The sequence below is a fragment of the Cupressus sempervirens genome, chromosome 5 (assembly GCF_028749045.1).
Source record: "Cupressus sempervirens isolate cs-2001-9-10 chromosome 5, ASM2874904v1, whole genome shotgun sequence".
In the NCBI taxonomy this organism is placed as follows: domain Eukaryota; kingdom Viridiplantae; phylum Streptophyta; class Pinopsida; order Cupressales; family Cupressaceae; genus Cupressus; species Cupressus sempervirens.
Genome location: NC_143122.1, coordinates 961,091,691 through 961,112,712, shown reverse-complemented (window position 1 = coordinate 961,112,712; position 21,022 = coordinate 961,091,691). Strand labels below are relative to the sequence as shown.

The window sequence follows — 21,022 nt, the reverse complement described above, 5'->3', positions numbered from 1 at the left end:
CGTGGTTTAAAAGACACTGTCATGCGATGCTTCTTGTAAACAAATGTACTTGTCCTGCTATTCTTGTTGTATGTTTCTATCATAGTTCTTAAAATCGATTCAAACAGTCGAATGGAAAATACCGGATGTTGTATTTCCCAATGTACTTGTGCTCGTATTAGAATTTGTTTGATTGAATCTGTATCTGCAATCTCTTGCCACCATTTCTGACACTCACTGCCATTCAACCCTTTAAATTGAACTGTAAGGTGTGATAGGTCAGCCTTCACTTTCTGCTTCTTACTACTGGATGCTGTCGGCCCTGCAACTCGAACTCCAGAAGCCAACACTCACATTCTTTTCCATATTTTCCTTCAACTGATTTTTCCATTGCTTTCTTTTCCTTGCAGACTCCATAATAACGGCCTCTTGTTTTCTCTTTTAATGTAACCAAAAGAAATGGTTAGGGTTTCTCTCTCTCTTTTTGTCTTCTGCGGCAGTGATTCTCGAGCAGCAATGGTTCCCACATTGAACGCCTTTGCTGCCTTTTACCTCCCTGCAGATATTCTTATCTTCTTGCAAATGCTAGGTTTTCGTAGTGTCTTCCGTTTTTTTTTCTTCAGCGGATACTCTTCTTATGGCTTCCTTACTGCTACCGCAGACTGTCCTTCTCCACAGTAGATGCTCCATACTTGGAGGCTGGGTGACTATCTCTTTTTACAGTTCTCTACCCTACCTTCTCCACAGCTCGTTTCCTTTTCGTTATGCTGGAGGTGTTTTAAGTCTCTATGTTGCACGGCTTATATCCCCGCGGAGATATTTTAAGTATTTACCCAAGTGTTTCCGCGGCCAAGTGTCCATAGCCACACGTCCGCAGGACACTTTGTCATCCGCAAGACACTTGGTCTCCGTGATCTCTTTTTTTTAGATTTTTTTTTTTTTTTAAATTTTTTCTTTTCTTTTCTTTTTTTTAAATAAATTTTTTTTATTTTAAAAAAAAATTATTATTTTTTACTCAACTCCAATTTTGCAATGATTTCTTACTTGGCCTCCCTGTCGCTCTTGATAAATTTTTAACTTGGATCCATTGATGGCCTCGGGAATTTCGCGCCTGTCCAAGGTCCATAGTTTAATGTATCCATTGTCTCTGACTTCTCTCACTTTATATGGTCCAAGCCATTTAACCTTGAATTTCCCTGGTTTTATCTTGTTGCAGCCGTTATACCTAAGCACAAGTTGGCCTGGTTGGAACCTTGTTCTTTTCAAGTGTTTGTCGTGCCACGCCTTTTAACAGGTCTATGCCACCTCTGTCACCCATTGCGTTGTTAATCTGTGTTCATCTAGTTTGTTCAATTGATATAAGCATTTTCGTAGACTCTCCATATCTCTGAGTCTATTGTCAATTGCAATTCGCAAACTTGGGACCATAAATTCGACTGGTACCACAACTTCTTGGCCAAACATCAACTGCAATGGCGTCTGTCTCGTTGTGACTTTGAATGTGGTACAGTAGACACACAGTGCTAAAGGCAACTTTTCATCCCAGTCTGCTTGTTCGACACCACATGATTTGTATATGATGGCCACCAGAATTTTATTTGTGGCCTCTGCCTACCCATTGGCTCGTGGGCAGTGTTGGTTCCCAAAACCACAGATTGGAAATCCAAGAGCCTGCCACTTCTCTGATAGGACTTCTCAATCAATTTTGGCCAACGAACAGGAATACTTTTTGATTCCCCTTCACTTCGGGCTCCGCTACACCCAGGCAGGTAAACCTTTACCTTAACACTGACTGCTTCGTTCAAGGTTTTTCTATAGCGAATTAAAACTTCTGGAGTTCTTTGGCTGACAAAATCCTCAAACTCAATTCAAATGAAAACTGGATGCTAGATAATATTTGAATGTTTTCAATTATTGAATTATAATACATTTGATGCTTGCAAGAGGAATATATAGATTTTCTAACTTCAATAAAAAGACCAGTGCCTTCGCTCATCCGAGCGATAAAGTCAACTTCAGAGAATTTTTACATACAACTTCATAATGTTTACTGCACTTATATTGACAACAATTTTGATAATCTAGATGCGACAAAATAATTATAATGCAATCTTAAATTAGTCCAGATTGAATTTTAACTCCACTGAGACAAACTGGACACAGCTATGGAAACAATTAAATATTTCACAACACCTATGATGATCAAATTTAAAATGCTTAATTGACCGTGTCCACTTATCTAATAACAAAATCATATACAGAATTTTAAAATATAATTATGAAGGACGATTCGCCTGCAGTTTAAATCTCCACGCCATTAAAGGTAAATGAAAGACATTTTATTTTATTTTAAAATAAAATAATGGACTTTATTACAAAATCATAATATTGCCCTTATCTCTCCATACAATAAAAATATAAAATGCTTCTCCTAAAAGAATATGGATGTTCGGATGTGTGTATTTTTTAATGTCTTTCCCTTCTCCAACTTTTCACATATTTATATCTTTCCTCATTTAAAGTTATGACTTTTCACAATGAAGAGTCATTTCTCTCTAAAAATAAATAATTTTCCTTTAAAACTAAATAACTTTTCTCCTTAAATAATTACATCATAACTCCCCTCTTAACATAGTCGGGAGGTCTTGATTTTACATAAATCAATATAGTTTTAAATTTATAATAATATTTCCCCCAGCACATTCAAGTTTTGATTAAACTCACACATCACTTCTTCCTTACGCGGAATCCATGACATGGTAACTGGTAGATGAAATATTCTAAACTAATTGGTCCCGTATTTGACTAATTCTCAGTTGTTGTCTTCGTTTGATAATATAAATTTATTGCAAACTCTATATGCCTGTGCATTGGCCGTAAAATCTCTGGCGTTTTATCGTATGGTCGACACGCTATTTCAACTTCTGCAAGACATAAATGTTATTCCTTTCGCCGAATGTCTTCCAGATTATTTATGACTTTGATGATTGGCAACATTTTTGTTCTGCACCTGGTCTAAGCTTCACAGACTTCACCTTGGCATACTCAACATATAGAGGCGAGAGATGACATCTAAACTGCATTAGTATAAAAAATCGCAGAAGTTTCAATCTACCCACACCACGAACCAACAAAAAATCTAAAGTATTATCATCATGTTCTGCCCTAGGTGCAAGCACCTGCGATCTCAAGTTCTGCACTGTCTTGAACTGATGGTTACATATCAACACACCAAATAAAAACCTTGTCTAACAATCCACTTCTCTTCCTCTTTGGCACCTCATGATTTGACCCTGTCAGCATCTCATCTATAGACCCTTTCACATCAAAATTATTCTCAATGTCCCATTTTGGCTTTGCGTCCCACTTCGGGCCTGTATCCCATCAAGCTTCCGCATCCCATATTGGTCCAGGGTCAGACATGGTAGAAGAGATGTCTTACCGATCAAGAGTTACTGGATTTCCCCATGAACATCTTGAAGAATCATTTGTTGTGCTTTGTCCTGTCCATCCTTTATCTGTTCGGGACTTCAATGTTCGACGTCTACCAGGAATTGCAGATCCTTGCACTATTATTACATCAAGATCTGCTGATATTCGGCTTGATGTCATCAAAATTGAATGTATACTTGATAAACTTGAGGTTCTTGGCAATCCTTCAATATTTGATTTTCTTCCAAACATATCAGATCGATTCTCTGATACATCAATTGCAAACCCAGATTTCCACCAGCAGTACCATTGCTTGTTGTTGGTTCTAGTACAGGGAGATATTCAAGTTCATAGTTGTACTTTGGCAAGCAAAAGAATTTAAGAGCACTAGCTACAAAGTACCAAAATGCTTTAGGTACTTTTCTGAAAGCTCTAGAACATCACTTACGAAACCACAATATGTAACTGTAAGACCTGCGTGAATGTCACCAATTTGGACCCACTCAACTGCATAAACATCTTTCGCTGTTATACTGCCCTTTACAATAGCTAATGTAGCAGAGATAGGATCCCTAACCCCCATCATTGTCGAAATGAGGGAGTTATCAGAGCCTGCAGGAATAATTCCAATTGGGACAATCATTGCTTCTTTCGGATCGTCTTTGTTAATCAAACCATTGAAAACCTGTCATTTGTTTATTGATATTTATGACACAGCCGCACTTTACTATCATATGATATCTCTGATGTATCTTAATATGGTGCAGTTTGGCTATCCAAGACATGTTCTTTTATCCCTTCTTAGGTGTTGAAGGTTCCCATCTTTGTTTTCTATATTATTGAAACGTATATATCATAATCAATAAACAATCTTCTCCACCATCATTTCTTAAATAGAGATTCTAAAAATTAGAGTTCCATCAGGCAATAAGGACTTGACAACGAATGAAAAATCTTGAATTCCGTTGTCAATAATCTGATCACGTGGTTCACAAAGTGACCCCCTCTGTCACTTGTCAACTAAATAGGTATTCCATACCGTGTGATGATTTGTTCATACAAGAACTTAGTCGTACTGATTGCAAAATTATCAGGTAGTGCCTGTGCCTCTACCCACTTTGTTAAATAATCTGTGGCTACCACTATGTATCGGCAGGGCCTAACCCTACTCGCCTTTAGCGGACCAACGAAATCTAGTCCCCAACATTCAAACAACTCCTGGGCATGGGACGGGTTTAATGGCATGAAGTCCCTCTTGAGTGGTTTGTCAAATCTCTGGCATGTATCGCAGCTCAACACCCATTCCCGTGCATTGTTGTAAAGTGTGGGCCACCATAACCTAGCAAGCAGAACCTTTTGTGTTGTTGTGTCGAGTCCGATGTGACCACCTGCTGGACCTTCATGTGCTTCCCGTAGAACACTTTGCACTTCTTCCTCCATTACACATCGCCCTAGTACTTGATCAGGACCCATCTTATAGAGAAGACCATTTATTAGTTGAAAAGTTCAGCTTCTTAAAACTAGCTTCCGTCATTCGCCTGGTGGCATCTCTCTCGAAAATTGGGACGTTGATAGATACTCCCCTATAGACTTGTACCATTCCGAAAGAATGGCAATTTTGAATAAGTGTGCATCCGAAAAATCGTCATTGACCCCTTCGGACGACTCCTCGGACTTGATTCGGGACAGCTAGTCGTCAATGACATGACTCTTCCCGAGTCACACAATGATGGTGAAGGTAAATTCCTGTAGTAGCAACAACCATTTGCTGATTTTTCCTTGGATGATTGGTTTGTTCACCAGGTACATCAATGCCTAGTGATCCACGTAAAAGGTAAATGGTGCAGCCAATAGGTAATGTCTGAACTTTTGTACCGAGTACACCATACCAAGAGCCTCCCTTTCAGTGGTGCTATAATTCCTCTCGGCCTTTGACAGTAGCAAACTTGCAAAATACACTGGGTGACCGAGACGATGATCACCAGTTTGCACCAATGTCACACCTATGGCAAAGTTTGATGCGTCCACATGAACGTGGAACTCCCTATCCCAGTTTGCATACGCCAATATGGGCACTCCCAGCAATCTATTCTTCAATTCTGCGAAGACACTCTCCTGCTCGGAAGTCGAGATGTATGGTTCTCCTTTTCGTGTCAACTTGTCCAGGGGCAGAGCAATTCTGGCATAGTTCTTTATAAACCGTCTATAACACCCAATGTGCTCGAGGAAGGACTTGACTCCAGATACGTTCGTTGGAGTTTCCATTTCTACTATCACTCTTACTTTATCGAGGTCGGTCTTTAATCTTATCTCGCAAACAATATGCCCAAGTAGTTTTCCCTAAGGAATCATGAATCGACATTTCTTTGGGTTCAATGCCAACCTCGCTCGTCGACACCTCTCCATACATTCCTAAAGTGCCTTCAAGTGGTTGTCTTGTCCACTGAAAATGGACCAATCATCCAAAAACGCGCGGAAGTTGCCTACCAACATTTTGTCAAATATGTGCAATATGATCCTCCGAAACATGGCAGGTGCGTTACACAACCTAAAGGGCATTTGGTTGTATGCATACACACCATCCTCCACCACAAAAGTAGTTTTCAGTTTGTCTTCCTCAACAATGGAGATTTGGTTATAGCCAGAAAATCCATCCATGAAGGAATACATCTTGTGTCCAGCCACTTCCAGAATCGTGTCGGTGAACAGAATTGTGAAGGTATCTTTTATTGTGACCACATTGTGGCACTGGAAGTCCACACATATCTAGATTTGGATCTCGTTCTTCATCGATATCACAATTGGTGACACCCACTCGCTTGTTTGAACTTTGAATATTATGCTGGCTTCCAACATTCGTTGTATTTCCTCAGCTACGTGGGCTACGTAGTTTTTGTTCATTTTGTATGGGCACTTCCGCACAGGTATGGCTCCAGGTACCAACTATATGCGGTGGACACACATCTCCGGCGAGACTCCTTTTAAATCCTTGTAAGTCCACGCAGATACATCTTTATACTCCAAAAGGATTTTCAATGCCGCGGCCTTCAGTAACAAGTTCCAGTCATCTCCCACGAGTATGTTTCTCGGATTCTCTGCGTCCCCAAGATCAGTAGCCTCTACAGACGACTCTTCGTATCTTATCTCTTTTCCTTCAAAGCAATGGGCGGGACCCTTCTCTGTATTCCTCGAATGCTTGTGGGAATACCTCCTTTTCATCTTCTGGCTCCTCAATGCCAAGCATGTACGTATGGAAGAGTTCATAGTCTTCCATCTGCCAATGGAAAAGTACATTCAGTGAAACTAGTCTCGTCTCCTGAACACTCCTCTAATTCTAACATGCCTTTGTCATTCGGATTCATTCTTCCCTCGTCTGTCTAATTCTCTCCATTTGACTCGGACTCTAATGACGATGCCATTTCTTCACTTACCATTTGATTTTGAAGATCAATCGCAAACTTTCGCCCTCCACTTTCCATTGACAAGATATTTTCCTTCGAGTTATGATTTACTTTTGCGGCCACCAGCCATTCTATTCCAAGAATGGAGTCATATCGATTTTTCTTCAAGGGAATCACTACGATATCTAGCACAAATGGTTGCGTCCCAACAGTTACTTGTTGAGCCACCAAGGTCCCCAAGAGTTTTATCCCCTTCTGGTCGGCGCCGAGTAGGTTGAATGTGGACGGCCACAGGGTGGGCTTTCCCACTTTCCTCCACGTCTCCTCAAGAAGAACATTCACCCTGGACCCACCATCGATGATGATGTCCGTCAAGATGGTTCCGAGGATTCCCATCTCAACTACCGTGGGGTGACGGTCGTTGCTTATTGTCAACATGGGGTCTGTCGCCAACCCCCCTGGTACCGTTGGTTGTTCCTTCGTCTCCGAGGGGTTTGCGTGGGGATTCAATAATGTCGTCCTTAGTTGCGGCATCGTTTGTAATAAGTCTTTAACTCTAACGGGGACCTCCATTTGCAGAATCTAATTGATCAAGTTGTTTTCTCCCTTCGATCGTGTAAAGTGCCTTGACAATTTTTGAAGTTTTATCCCTGTTTTTATGCCTTAGGAATTTTGTCAAACACTTCCCTTGCAGTCTCAGTTTGCTGATGTTTGTTGTTTTGCTATGATTTTTGAATGCAAATGATATTGATGAATACAAATGATTGCAAAATAACTAATTGGAAATCAAAGTGATATGCAACATCTTTTTATTATTTTCCAAATGCAAGTACATGAAATTTTGATGTAAAATGCACACCTACAGCCAAGAGGTATTTTCACAAACACTTGGCATGCATCCTATGAATGACTATGCAATGAGACATTTTTACAAACATTTGGCATACAAACTGAACAACTGAATTAATTTGATTTCCCTTCAATACTTCAATGTTTACAATGACCGAATACTTTGGTAACAAAAAGACATATATTACTTGTCACATGTATCCATCTACAATTGCCAAATGTAAATACCAAACAAACCTGGAATAAGTAGTTGAGATGACATGATTTTTGGCTTTGCTTTTTTCGGATTTTCTTTTTCGGACTACTTTTTCGGCTCTGCTTTTTTGCTTTGCTTTTTCGGATCCGCTACGAAAACTGAAACTTTTCTCCTTGCCAACTAATGTCAAAAATTAGATGCACGCGCTGAACAAAAATCACTGAATATTATCTCCCAATTAATCACAAATGAATTGGCTGAATACCAATTCCTCCACTCCCAACTAGGGTTGATATCTCACAACCAAAATTGGCACCTTAGAGTCTTCAAACCCTCAAGCAAGTATGCAAGCACTAAGGCTCTCAGCACAATAGATGAATATGCAACTCAAGATGTGTAAAATGACCCCCCAAAGGCTCCTTATAAAGATTTCACAAGCAACTCCAAGAAGCTTCTAGAGGAATCCAGCACTTTATTTTTTTAAGTGACTTTTTGATATTTTATTATGTTAGTCACTTTAATATTAAATCAATTAAATATAAAGTTACTTTTTAATATTTCATTGTTTAGTAACCTTATAAGTAATTAATTTAATATATCTTTCCCTCTTATTTCTTCCTTTTTAGCCTCCGGGGAAAATAAAGGCTAAAATAAAATAAGTAGTTGGTGCCTGTCAAAAAGGGGACATTACAGATCGCCGAGGAATAGTATCTTTCATATCTTTAGTAGCCTTCATTTCTTTTTCTACGTCTTCACATGCCTCCCGCAGCCTTTGCTTCTCCATGCAGGGATCAGGATAGGTGGCCTACTTAGCCTGGTTGCAAGTGACAACCACAACTTTTTCCTCGTCAATGTTAATGAGGTTTACTTGTTTCAGGCAATTAGCATCTTCGTGGTCCCCTGGACCACACCATCGACATAATTTCTGCGGAGTGCCATTCTTCGAACACTCCCTAGCAAAGTGGCCCCATTGGTTACATGCCCAGCATTGGATTATGGGTCATCCCTTGGAATCATATTGTATTCGATTTCTATTGTCATTCCCGACTTGTCCTCCTTGACAGTTGTTCCAGTAGCCGTCGTATGTGGCATTATTGTTGCCCTGGGTCTAATTGTTTGTGCCAGAAGTGGATTGTTGTTCCTATGTGAACAGTATTTGTTGGCTTCTGGTCTTCATGTTGAACGAACATTCCTTTGTAGAATGACCTAGGACTTGACAGATAACACACATTGCCGTTTTGGGGCACGCTCCCTTTGAATGACCCTTATCTTTGCAATCTGTACACCAGATTTCTCCTTCCTCCGTGCGGCCATTGGTTCCCACTATGGATTTGAATTCCTTTCTCATCCACTCTAAGTCTTTTTGAAGGGCTTGTACTTTCTTGCTGGGCTCCTCACTCTCTGCACTGCTTCCCTCGTCAGAGGATCCATCGCTCTCAGAGGAGGATGAAGATTTACTACTCTTCTTCTTCTTCTTTGTTGTTTTGCTTTCACTTTCTAGGTTTAAGGCATGGTCGTATGCATCTGTGTATGATGTGAGCGGAACTATCTTCATTTTCCTTCTCAATGCCACACAGAGGCCTTCTACAAACCAGCATTTCTTTAGTTCGTCCACGGGTTGAGTACCCATCCGGCTAAGAAGATTTTTGACCCTTCGATTGTAGGCTCGAACAATGTCCTTCCCTTGTTTGCAGTTGTATATTTCTGCTACAACCTCGTTGTCTCGGAGCAATCGGAATTCTACTTGGAATTCTTTCTTCAGATCATCGCATGTGGAGATCTTTGCCCTGTCCATGCCGGAGAACCAATCCACCACCACTTCCCGTCGGCTGGTTGGAAACTAGTTCAACCATTCATCCGCATCCGTGACTGCATTGGTAGTCCATATCATTTCACACATACGGCAATGTCGTACGGGATCTTCCTTCCCATCGCCCGTGAATTTCGGGAGTTTTTGTTTTTGAGACATATTGCTTCTTGCCCTTTGATTACCACTAGATCGTGTCGTTGAACTATTAGAAGTTGGTCCAAGCGGGTTACTCTAACCACCGTGCAGTGCCACTCCAACACTTCCTTTCGCCCCGGTGTCTTCTGTCAAGCTTGCCCCCTCTCCTACTTCTTCACAGGTTCCCTCCCGTAGTGGTGTACGTGATGAATGTAAAAACTGCTCCTTTGTCTCCTCAAGCACTACTAATCTATGACATGTTTCCTCGAGCAATTCCTCATTGCTCCGTCCCCGCCGTTCTAGGGAACTGTGGCACCCTTCATTGGTTCCTATGAACCCCACTACAACCACCACACTAGGTGATTCCTCCACTTGCCCCTCAATCCGTTCCCCGGCGAGTTGTCTTATTCTTCGCCGTCGTTCGGCTTTGCCACGTACAGTTTGTAATTTGTCAATTTCTTCCCTCAAATTCCTAATCTTATTTAAAAGATTGGGCATTTCGCATATAGTGCCATTATAAAACAAAACCAAAACATAACACTCTTTTATTTATTTATTCTATATAAATCATGTGTCGACTTATGCGACAATTACAGATTTTTGGGTGCCCTAGACACCACGACGCAATAGCTCATGGTTTAGTTTTCTAACGTTGTGCATCCCTCTCCTCAGGAGAATTTCTTCAAGGTCTCCTGATGGCATTCATCACGTTCTGCTTCCTCCCGGCGTCTCTTCTATGCCATGTAGGCTTGTGCGATCAGAGAGGGAAGTTGGTCTAAAATTTGTTCATGGTTTGGCTTGCGTGCATAGCATTCCACACATTGTCTGTTATAACCCCATTCTCCGTTTCTAGGCCTACGCACTAGAGGATGTGAAAGTTCTATGCTGCCTCATGCTCTCCTTCAAAAATTTATGTTTCGCCGTCATCATTTGTCTTCCGGTTGTCTTGTACTATTCTTTCCATTTATCTGCGACCTTCCATACTACTCTGAATTTGAACTAGCAACGACGCCAAATGTTCAGCCCGTAGCTGAACAGGAAAGAAAACATATACTCAATGCAAAATACTATTCATTTATCAAATGTTTTCCATACATGACAATGATATTTCATACCATGATAATGATGCCAAAATACATAAGTGTTCACGACATTTATAATGTCCAAAACGGTGCCAATGAAATGACACAACCATGTCTGCACCAGTAACTATCTAACTACCCTTTTTCTGGACAACACTTGCCAAGTGTTTGATGAATTGTCAAAAGACTAAATTGAGGTGTGTGACAAAGTTATAACCAGCAAGGGTTATTACACATAGTAAAATATAGATAAATGTGTTGCCAATGCATCAGCCACTTGGGCGTTGGCATCATGTAAAGGCAATTGATGTTAAGATAAACAATTCTTATTCACAAGCTGCTATTGCTTATCTCAGCAGATATATAAAAAGATATCCTTGTATAAGTTATGCTTCAGCATTTAAGATCTTGGAGATGGAATTTCTTTACTAAGAGCGTGTCATGATTCTAAATCACTCTTACTAAGTATGCAAAAAGAGAGAACTATTGTTCATATCATAATCGATCTAATTCATCATTTCATGATCGGCTTCAACACACCTCAATGTAACTTTGAAATTTAAACATAGCTAATAATAATGATGATTTCATGACATGAATCAATGGTCGATACTTGCGCAGCCTGAATAGTTTTCATGGCAATTCAGTTGTCCAAACACTGGTAGCTATGAAAGCAGGGATGCACTATTGGCTACTGCCACTTGAACTAGTGTTTTGCAATCTTTCATTTGAACTGAAACTTTAACGCCTAAATATGATGTGACTAACTTGCAAGAATTGATTGCTAGGCAAGAATGAAATGATAGAAATAATTTTGTATGTGGTGATGGTTTCTGCCAGCAGCAAGAATGTTATATTGGAATGAGCTTTGTATCATGCTAAGTCTTCTCATCTACATGCTTATAACTAATTTTAACCATCTTACCATTTCACATGATTATAACTAATTTTAATTGTCAACTGACTTCCCATGAAAGCACAATGACTACATAAGCAATTTAAAAATTAGGCAAAAATTGGGATGTAACAAGAAACATGGATCCATTAACCATTTCAAGTGATTGATAAGCTTACAAGGATGGTCTACTCAGTTAATGAGTACCACATACTAGATAGTATGTATGAGTGATTTAGTTACTTGTGATCAAGTTATGATCTAGAGCATGTTGGTCAAGGAATTACAAGTTTTTGCATGATTATCCTTGCTCTTGAATATTGAACATTGGAAACAAAAAAATTCTCTTACACAAACTACAAGTATGAGAATTGAACTAAAAATATTTTAAGTGTCTACATGAGTGTGATAGGAATGTGAAATAGAATATCCTAAAACATGATCAATTCAAAGTGATGCTAAAGTGAGCACAGGTATGGTAAAGTAAACACGTGTATGTGTGTGTTTCGTCTTTGATTTTATGGTATCGTGTAAGCCTTCTTCTAAAAGCATTGACATAAGTGCATGACCTTGATTTGCATCATGGCTTAGATTTTGATAGAAATTGGATCAAGATGAATTCAGGATGCTATATATATATATATCTTGTATTTTAAATATTCTTTTGGTATTTGAAATTGCAAAGTTCATCGAGGATGATGAAACACAAGGGGGAGGGTATGTTACATCCCAATTTTTGGCTCTATTTTAAATGCTCCCTTATAGCCATTGAGGCTTCATGAGAAGTTGAGTGCCTGGTTAAATTAGTTATCCATTATGGTTTCATGTGAAAATGAAGTGTTGGTTATTCGTTATGATCTCATGGGGAATTGGAATATTGGTTAATCATTATGATGATACTTGAATTGGAAATGGTTGACTAATATGATTATATGCTATGATAAATTTGATTTCATAAAATGATGAAAAATATGTTATTACCATGGTAAACTATTGTCTTGCAGGAGCGCGAAGAAGTGGGACAGCATTGCCAAAAAGGAAATTGGCATGAGGGCACTACTTGTCATTGAGTTGATCGGTATGGATCCTAAACCACTGCAATCGAGGAAAAGGATAGGGCAAGCAAGGTGATACCAAGAAACCAATATGAGCTAACCAAATCAACACACTTAATGAGATAAAAAAAATTTAACACTTGAGCATGATATGAACCAAGAGCAATTGTAATATATAATAATAAAGTAAATGATCATTATAATAAATATAAGGAGTAAAATTATTATTACCATCCTATGTCAATATTTTTTTTTTATTATTTCTCCAACCACCCGTTATATTCAACTTTTGACAATGTTTCAATATTATTATTATTTTCCAACCTTGGCAATGGTTTTATTATTTTATCTTGAGCGGCCATATTTCTATATTATTCATCAGGCCTTATGTTGTTCAGTGGCCATTTTAGATAATATTTCCACATATGTGTCTATGGCTTTTGGTTGTAACTTCTTGCCACCTCGTACTTTCTTACTCGTAACCGGGCATGCAGCCAAGTAAGGCAAAGATCTATTTTTGTGTGATGGTTCATATTGAGTAGCATTCAAATCATCACGAAGAGTTATCACAACTTCATACTACCTGCATTGCTTCTACACTTGCCTCACACATGTTCATTCTGCCTGCAAATCCTTCATATTTCTTGCAGTTGCATACAAGTTGCTATTTCCATATTGCATTGGATACTTCTTCCGCCATAGACACTGAATTGAGTGTCGTCGTCGTGTAACCATACCACAAGAATTCTCTTGTTTATATTGCCATACAGTGTCGGACTTCCTTATGGAAGATACAAGCACAAAGGTGTCGTGAGAAGCGTCAGGAATTATTTGCAATACATTTTCTACTCTACGATTAACAGCCTTGGTCCTATTATACCAGCATTGCTTAAAGACCAACTAAGCATTTCAAAAAGTGACATTACAGTGAGGTCATGAAAACATTTCTACTTAATTATGCTCTTTAAATTTGATATAATGAGGCTCGTAGTTATTAGCCCAGAGTTAAGAAGGCAATGTTAACCTTGATAGGACCTTGATTTGAAATGATCTAATGGTTTTACATTTGTATAAAATTTGTAAATATGCTCTAGATCGAGAAAACTATGGTGCTTTGCATGTATACAATGCTTAAACAGATGGCTTAGGAATTCATCAATAAAGGCCAACAAGGTTGAGATAATCATTATCCCTGCATGTTAAGAGATAGATAGATGGATGGATAAATGGATGGATGGATGGATAGATGGATGGATCGATGGATGGATCGATGGGTAGATGGATGGATGGATAGATGGATAGATAGATCTCTTTCATATGAACATGTAAAAAAGCTGATTAATACTGCCCATGAATATGAAAAAGTAATTGAGTTCAATAATATGATAAGGTTGAAAAAATGGATTGTTACACAACTTGGCTACAAGAAACAAGACTATTATCAAAAACATATAAACCCAAAGATAATGTCAGTTTTTGTATACCTTCAATGGGGGTGTCAAGGCTAATGCTTAATCAGTATGTTAACGTTAACATAATCTCGGAATCTGTATAGTATAAGATTCAGATGTGGCATTCATTACATATTACTATAATGATAATCAGATCCATTTCAAATACATTTCGTAAGCATTTCAATTTCATAAGTAAGATTTATAACATTGGTTTAGTCCAAGAGTCATCATCATTTTACAAATTTAACCAGTAAATGTTGCTAAGGAACGAAACCTCACCATTTGCAAGGATGTGATCGAAAGAAGTCTCTTATAAGTAAGGTTAGAAGTAAATAGTCCCATAATCTTAGGAGATGACATGAGGGGACATTAGAATCTCAAATTGAAATCATACATTGCAAGCCAATTCTTTCACAAAATTCTTAGGCAAGAAAGATTTATTTTGGGCAAAATCCACAGGATATATTAACAAATAGGTACATTCATGGTTGCCATTATTGCATGGTTGGTCAAAGCTTTGGTACTAAGACGTCAAGGATCATCCTCTTAGGTTAGGCCCCTCCTTTACAGAAAAAAGAATTATCCATGTTCTGTGCATTGGCTCAATGATGTTCAGTTTTTGTTGATCAGTTCTACCCCTTCACAAGTATAGTCTTGATGCTTTTGCATTGGTAATGAGAGTTTTCTCTAATAAACTGAAGCTGCAGTTTCACAAGCCAACATGGCACAAACAAGTTTCCATATTCAACAAACTTTGCCATATGGTGCCAATGACTCAAAAGGGCAATCTTATTGCAATGCACTTGTAATTGAATTGTTTGTACCTGGATTCGGATTTGACTTCCCTTAGTTGATCCTGCCAAGTTTCCCTCAATTTCATAACCCAAATCAAGGTCATTATTGGCACTAAGTGAATCCATATTGACCCTAAAAATGGATACAAGAAAATAAAACAATATGAATATAAACACAAGCAGATTTTTCCTTTCGAAAACAACAAAAATACTGGTTTTTGCAAAACATAAACAACTTTTAAAAATGGCACCATTACAAATTTTAACAAGGTTTGTAGAATAAGTTTGAAGTTTTAAAGATTTGCAAAAGTTAAAATTTAATTTCATAGGGTTTTGAGGTCTAAAATTTTCAATATCAAACATATAATTTTGTAATAGAAAGTAGATGCTAGAAACAACGAAGGTTTTAGAGAAAACAAGCTTTAAAGCATATGCAAGTATTTGAACTTTCAAAATCAAACAAAGAATGAGAAAATAGATGGAAACACAAGTGTGTATTAAATACCTTCTTCCACTTTTTCCTCTTCATTCTGCTTTATCCTTTGTCAATTTCCTTCACCTCCTATGGTGTTCATTTTGGTGAACACTCTTCTTGTTTGTAAACACCAAAAGGTAACAATGCAAACATAAAGAATACAATAGTACTAGAAGCAAATAGAGGCTAATAATATGGTTTATATAAATGGGAGGCCTAATGGAGCCTCTAGAAATGTTGAAGGTTTTCAAAAGGAGAATAGATGTAAATAATATTATAATCTACGGGCGATGCCACAAGGACATCAAAGATGCCCTAGTGTCTCCTTTGTCTCCTCATTTGAAGGGAATTCTCAAAATTCATCCCCTATGTTGAGAGGTCATCCCTAGGATGTGACGAAGAAACATTAAAAGGGGCATGGGTTGTCATATTCTATTCTTGTCCCCACATCCCCAAAACTTCCCTCTATTCAAAAATACCTTAGACACCAAGGATGCATCCTCAAAGAATTCTACAGAATCATAGATAGCCTAACGAAAGAAACTATAAAAGTTAGATGATTTTACAAATTTTATCAACATGACAACACAAGATATGGCCTAGGATAGCTTTGGACTACACTACAATAGAGTAGCAATGCTCTCAATAGGAGATACATCAGACCTTGAACTTTGTCTTCTAAAGCCAATTCAACAGAATAAACTTGCTCTAGATCTATAACAAAAGCACCACGCACTCTCCATCTCAAGCCTCAATTGAATCGACTAAGAGAACTTGAAACCACGTATTGCTTCCCAAAACCACGGTCCAAACTATCTGCCAAGTCTTAGTCTATCTAGTCCAAGAAGGACCCATGCACCCTCTTGAAATAATTTAGCAACCATCCACTAATTATGTTGTTGGTCCTCTTACATAACTATTATTAGCAGACCAAAGATGCTCTTGCAGTTCCAGTATATAACCTCTCCTTAAAATTGCCTTACATGGGTCATATTCCCTTACACATTTTGCAATGTCCTTGATACTCTTACCATCTTCCATGAAATAGATGCTCCCTTACAAATGTCAGAATATAAATACCAAGTCACAAAGTATCATCCAAACAATTCTTTAATTTTTCCCCTAGTGTCATGCCACATTCAATGAAGGGCCACACATCACAAACAATACAAATATTAAATAATTCCAATGTTACAAAAATTTGCAAGGTGTCCAACACCTAATCATAACAACAACGTCGTCTCAACTAATTACATAATTGACAAGTAGAAGGTGATTTTGGATAATAAATGGTTTATAAATGGTTTATGAAACACAAAACTTGCTTTAGGTTTTCCATATGAGGTAGCAACCTAAGTGGGCTTGATCTTGGAGGTAACTCCATGGTTAAACGCAATTCCAATGCTTCACCCTAAACATCACCTAATATAATGAGTTATAAGTGCACCATTCATGCTCATGAGCAATGGTTTTTTGTGAGCAACTATTTATGAAAATATAGGTCAATGAGTTTGACTTGCAAACTGCATAGTTAAATCCTAATAGAATAATATGATAGAAAGCAATTCTCAAGCATCTCACCCTTAGCAATAACTAAATACAGCAGTTTTGTATCCATATAATTAACTGCTGGTTCTGATAAAACTTAAGTAAATTGAATGCATAGAAAACCAAGAGAAATCTGGCATCATCAATGTGCTCATTAAGAAAAAGTAAATCCCAATCCCATATTAAATGCCAACATTTCAATTTTGAAATACACAAAGATGAACAAAAATAGAAGAAATATAAAATTGTCCTATCAAAAATATTTTTCCATGCTTACATGCCCTGCCAGAAGGAACAGAAGTAAATTGTAAACAGCCCCTAGCCAGGCTGTTTGATTAAATCGTCCACTGGTTCTTACAACCTCAGCATTAAGTGGAAACATGCGAAAGAATCTTGGCAAATACTGAGAAAAGATGATAAATCGTAAAGCGTTCTTGGTATACAATGCATTTAACCCTGTCAATTTTGGAACAAATATCCAGATAATGACCTGTATGAATCATTAGCAACAATTAGAAAATCTTGCATACAACATTTGAGAAACAAAATTGCAAACAATATAATCAAAAGATCCATGCATATTGATTGACAACAAAAAGCCAACCTTGAATCAGTACTAATAGCTTCAACAGACACCTTAACTAAACTAGTAGTCTAAGGGAGTGGTTCCCATCCTTATTTAAATAATGTGTTGGGTGATTTTGATTTACCACCAAGTTCTGTATGGCTACAATGACTTGGAAGGGAGAATTAAATTGTGATTCCAGGTTCCATCACCTAAGAAAAACTGTGTCTATGCTAAAAGTTTAAATTTATACCAACAGTATAAGCAACAATTCAACATTACCTGCTGTTACCTTCTATTATATTTCTATTATCATTCAACAGATCATTGATATAATATACAATACTAAATTACTGAAATTCAGATCTTGAAGATCGATTGATAAAACCAACAGTATTACATTAAATTTCTTGTACTAAGTAAATAGTTTTCAATTTTTCATGTATTGATCTGCATGCCAAAAAGGAATCCAAACAAAGTTCTGACGGGTCCATTTCAGATTATCATTGGTACAGGTATGAAATCAAAAATAGGTGCCTGAGGGACTGGTACCTGTTACATGCCTGAACTTTTCAAATGAAAATCAAAATTTTCAGGATTAGGGACAACGTAGCCTCTTAGGGTCTGATCTTAGGTCAGCTCACATTGTTTAAACATCATTTATTTATTTTGGAGGTCAAGATTCATAATCATTCTTTATCCCATTTAACCAGCAGAATCTTCAACACAAGGACAGACTTCTACAGCATATTCAAGACTTGATGAATGGTGCTTGTAGCAGAATTTACAAGGACAGTTTCAATCATAGTTCACACTTAGATTAGATGTTCTCAGCAAGCTAAAAGGTTCAGACTTAGAGAGTACTTTCCACAAATTCCACAAAGCTGGGCAACTGAAAAAATGTTTAAATTTAAAATGAACATGATATTTTAAAAAATAATAAATTTTCCACAAAATAGAACTAAAAATTGCATCAAATGAATTTGATGGGGTTCTAGGAGCAATGCTCCCAATGGGGTCAAAGGCAGCACTCCTCGCAGGGGTTTAAGAGCAACACCTCTCATGGGTATCTAGGTAGAATTTAATTAAATAATTAAAATTTAAGTTGTCAGGAAAACAAATTAATGACAACTTATTTGAAGTTATTTAAATTATTTAATAAAGTCAGTAAAGTAATTGGGTCTATAATATATAGCAACAAAAAATTATTAGAGGTGCCTTTATTAATTCCCATTTCCAAAAGTAAAATATTAAAAAGTGAGGGAAATTTGAAAGATCTAGAAACTGTTGGGAGGTTGGTGCCTCTGTCCCCTCTAGGTAGAGGTACTGTTCAGCATAGACTGATGGATTTGTGATATGTGCTTAATTACCTCCAATAGATCCTTGTCTCTGGCTGTTGTGACGTTCATTGATAGCTCGAGCTTTTGGTGTAACGGCAATGGTGATTTCAACAAGCGGTATTAGAGCATTGGGTTACGGATTCAAATCCCTTGGGTCATGCTGAGGGGGGGATTGTTAGGAGGTTGGTGCCTTCGTCCCATCTAGGTGGAGGTACTGTTCAGCATAGACGGATGGATTTGTGACATGTGCTTAACCACCTCACATAGATTCTTGTCTCTGGTTGTTGTGACGTTCATTGATAGCTCAAACTTTTGGTGTAACGGCAATGGTGATGCCAACAGAAACGTCCCACTAGAGTTATAAAAAGACAATATAAGTCTCTTTTGGGAGTTTAGATTCATTATTCCCTCTAGAAAAGCTCTAAGAGCTTTACAGTTTCAATAAGCCCTAGGACGGAAACCCCTAGGTTTTGTGGAATTGGACAAAAAACCTAATTCCATTTCTAAGGTGGACCATACAAACTTTACAGTTGCATTGTATTATTTAGATACTTGGAGGTGAGCTAGAAATTTCACAGATGATTTACATATAAATTTGACAAATTTTGGGGGCCTCTTTCAGAGACAATTTTTTGTGTATTGAGGATTTTATTTTTAGCTTGGACATTTTATGAGGGTTTATTGCAATGTTATAAGGAGCTATGTTTGTTTCCATTTCTTAATGACGATTGCCAATGGTTTCAAATAAATTTGAAGAGAAAATGAAGTTTTTCATTTCAAGGTCAATTTATTTCAATCACTCTACCATCAAGGTGTAGTACTAGTATTAGCATAATTATTTCTCTATGTTATGCTATATTAATGGTCATTTGTATTATATTTGATAGTTTCCTCTAATGTAATTTGTTTTGTTCAATTTCTTCTTTAGGAACTATCCTTTGTCTCCTTTGTATAAAGATCTCTTGTATTGCTTAATCATTGAATAATAAATTTTTCATGGTATTATAGTAGGATTCATTTCATAGGATGCAGAATTTTGTGGCCTTCTCCTGAAATAATTATTTGAAGTTCTTTCTTGTGGGTTTTTTGTAGTGGATTTTGTTGTTCTCATGGGTTTTCTCAAAGATAGCCATATTTTGTTCTTTTCTTGAAGTGCATATGTTAGGTATTCTCACACGAAAGCAAGGATTCTGGTCACATTTTTTATCTGTTCTTGCACTCTGCTTTTATGCCCGCACTCATTTTCTCTAAGCATGTGTGAAGTCTCTTGCTCATATTTTCTATAGTGCAATCGATGTTTGCATTCACTAAGGTCGTGCAACGGCTTGTGGAAGCTCATGTCGTTGTTTCATGCAATTTTACAACTGCATTATGCCCACAACGGACTCTCAATGCTTCCGACCTCCTGCAACAGGATTCTGAGCAAGCTTGAGACAGATTTGAAGTTTATGTGGCCATTTTCTGTGTGTCAGATCTCTGAGCGTTTGTCCCATGAGCGGTATCATTTCCTTGGCTATTTGTTCATTTATGTTTTCTTTATGATTTTTTCTTTAATAGGTTTGCAACCATTATTCCTTAGCAGGATTATGCTCTATACCACTGAAATGTCCCTAGTCCAGATACCTGGGAATTAAGGAACACTACTTGAATTCTTTATTCTTATTATGAATCACAATCTCAAATATACTATAAACTCGTAAGTTTCTAGCCAAAACATTCAATGTTATGTCAAATGACTATCATCAAAGTTACTTACAATCTTGGATTTAGACAATTAGATGCAACCTTAATGAGATGACCTTGTAGATAAATCTATACAAAATGTTATGGCTATTGTGATCTGCTTCATACAATTAGATTCCCTTGCCTTATGTAATCCTCAAAATCTATACCACAAGAGATTATGATATTGCTTTGGGGTTGTCGCATCTGATATGAGTCCTGGTTTTTGCAACATCCTTTGTGTCAATAAGAAAAGTGCTCTCAAAGGAGCAGACCGTAAGAATAAGTTG

At 37.6% G+C, this 21,022-nt stretch overlaps 1 protein-coding gene and 1 pseudogene across 4 annotated transcripts in view; both read right to left on the bottom strand.

Moving 5' to 3' along the window:
• Window positions 1-21,022, bottom strand: part of LOC149559148 (putative cyclic nucleotide-gated ion channel 5) — a 260,904-nt gene that overhangs the window by 169,689 nt on the left and 70,193 nt on the right. For 3 of the 4 annotated variants that reach the window (XM_089833071.1, XM_089833072.1, XM_089833070.1), the window contains one exon: window positions 17,383-17,595. The exons of the other annotated variant lie outside the window; for it this stretch is intronic. In XM_089833071.1, the coding sequence (XP_089689197.1) occupies window positions 17,383-17,595 (213 nt within the window). The remainder of the gene's footprint in view (window positions 1-17,382; window positions 17,596-21,022) is intronic. 4 annotated transcript variants of the gene reach the window in all.
• On the bottom strand, window positions 1,276-4,884 carry LOC149559149 (sphingoid long-chain bases kinase 1-like; annotated as a pseudogene).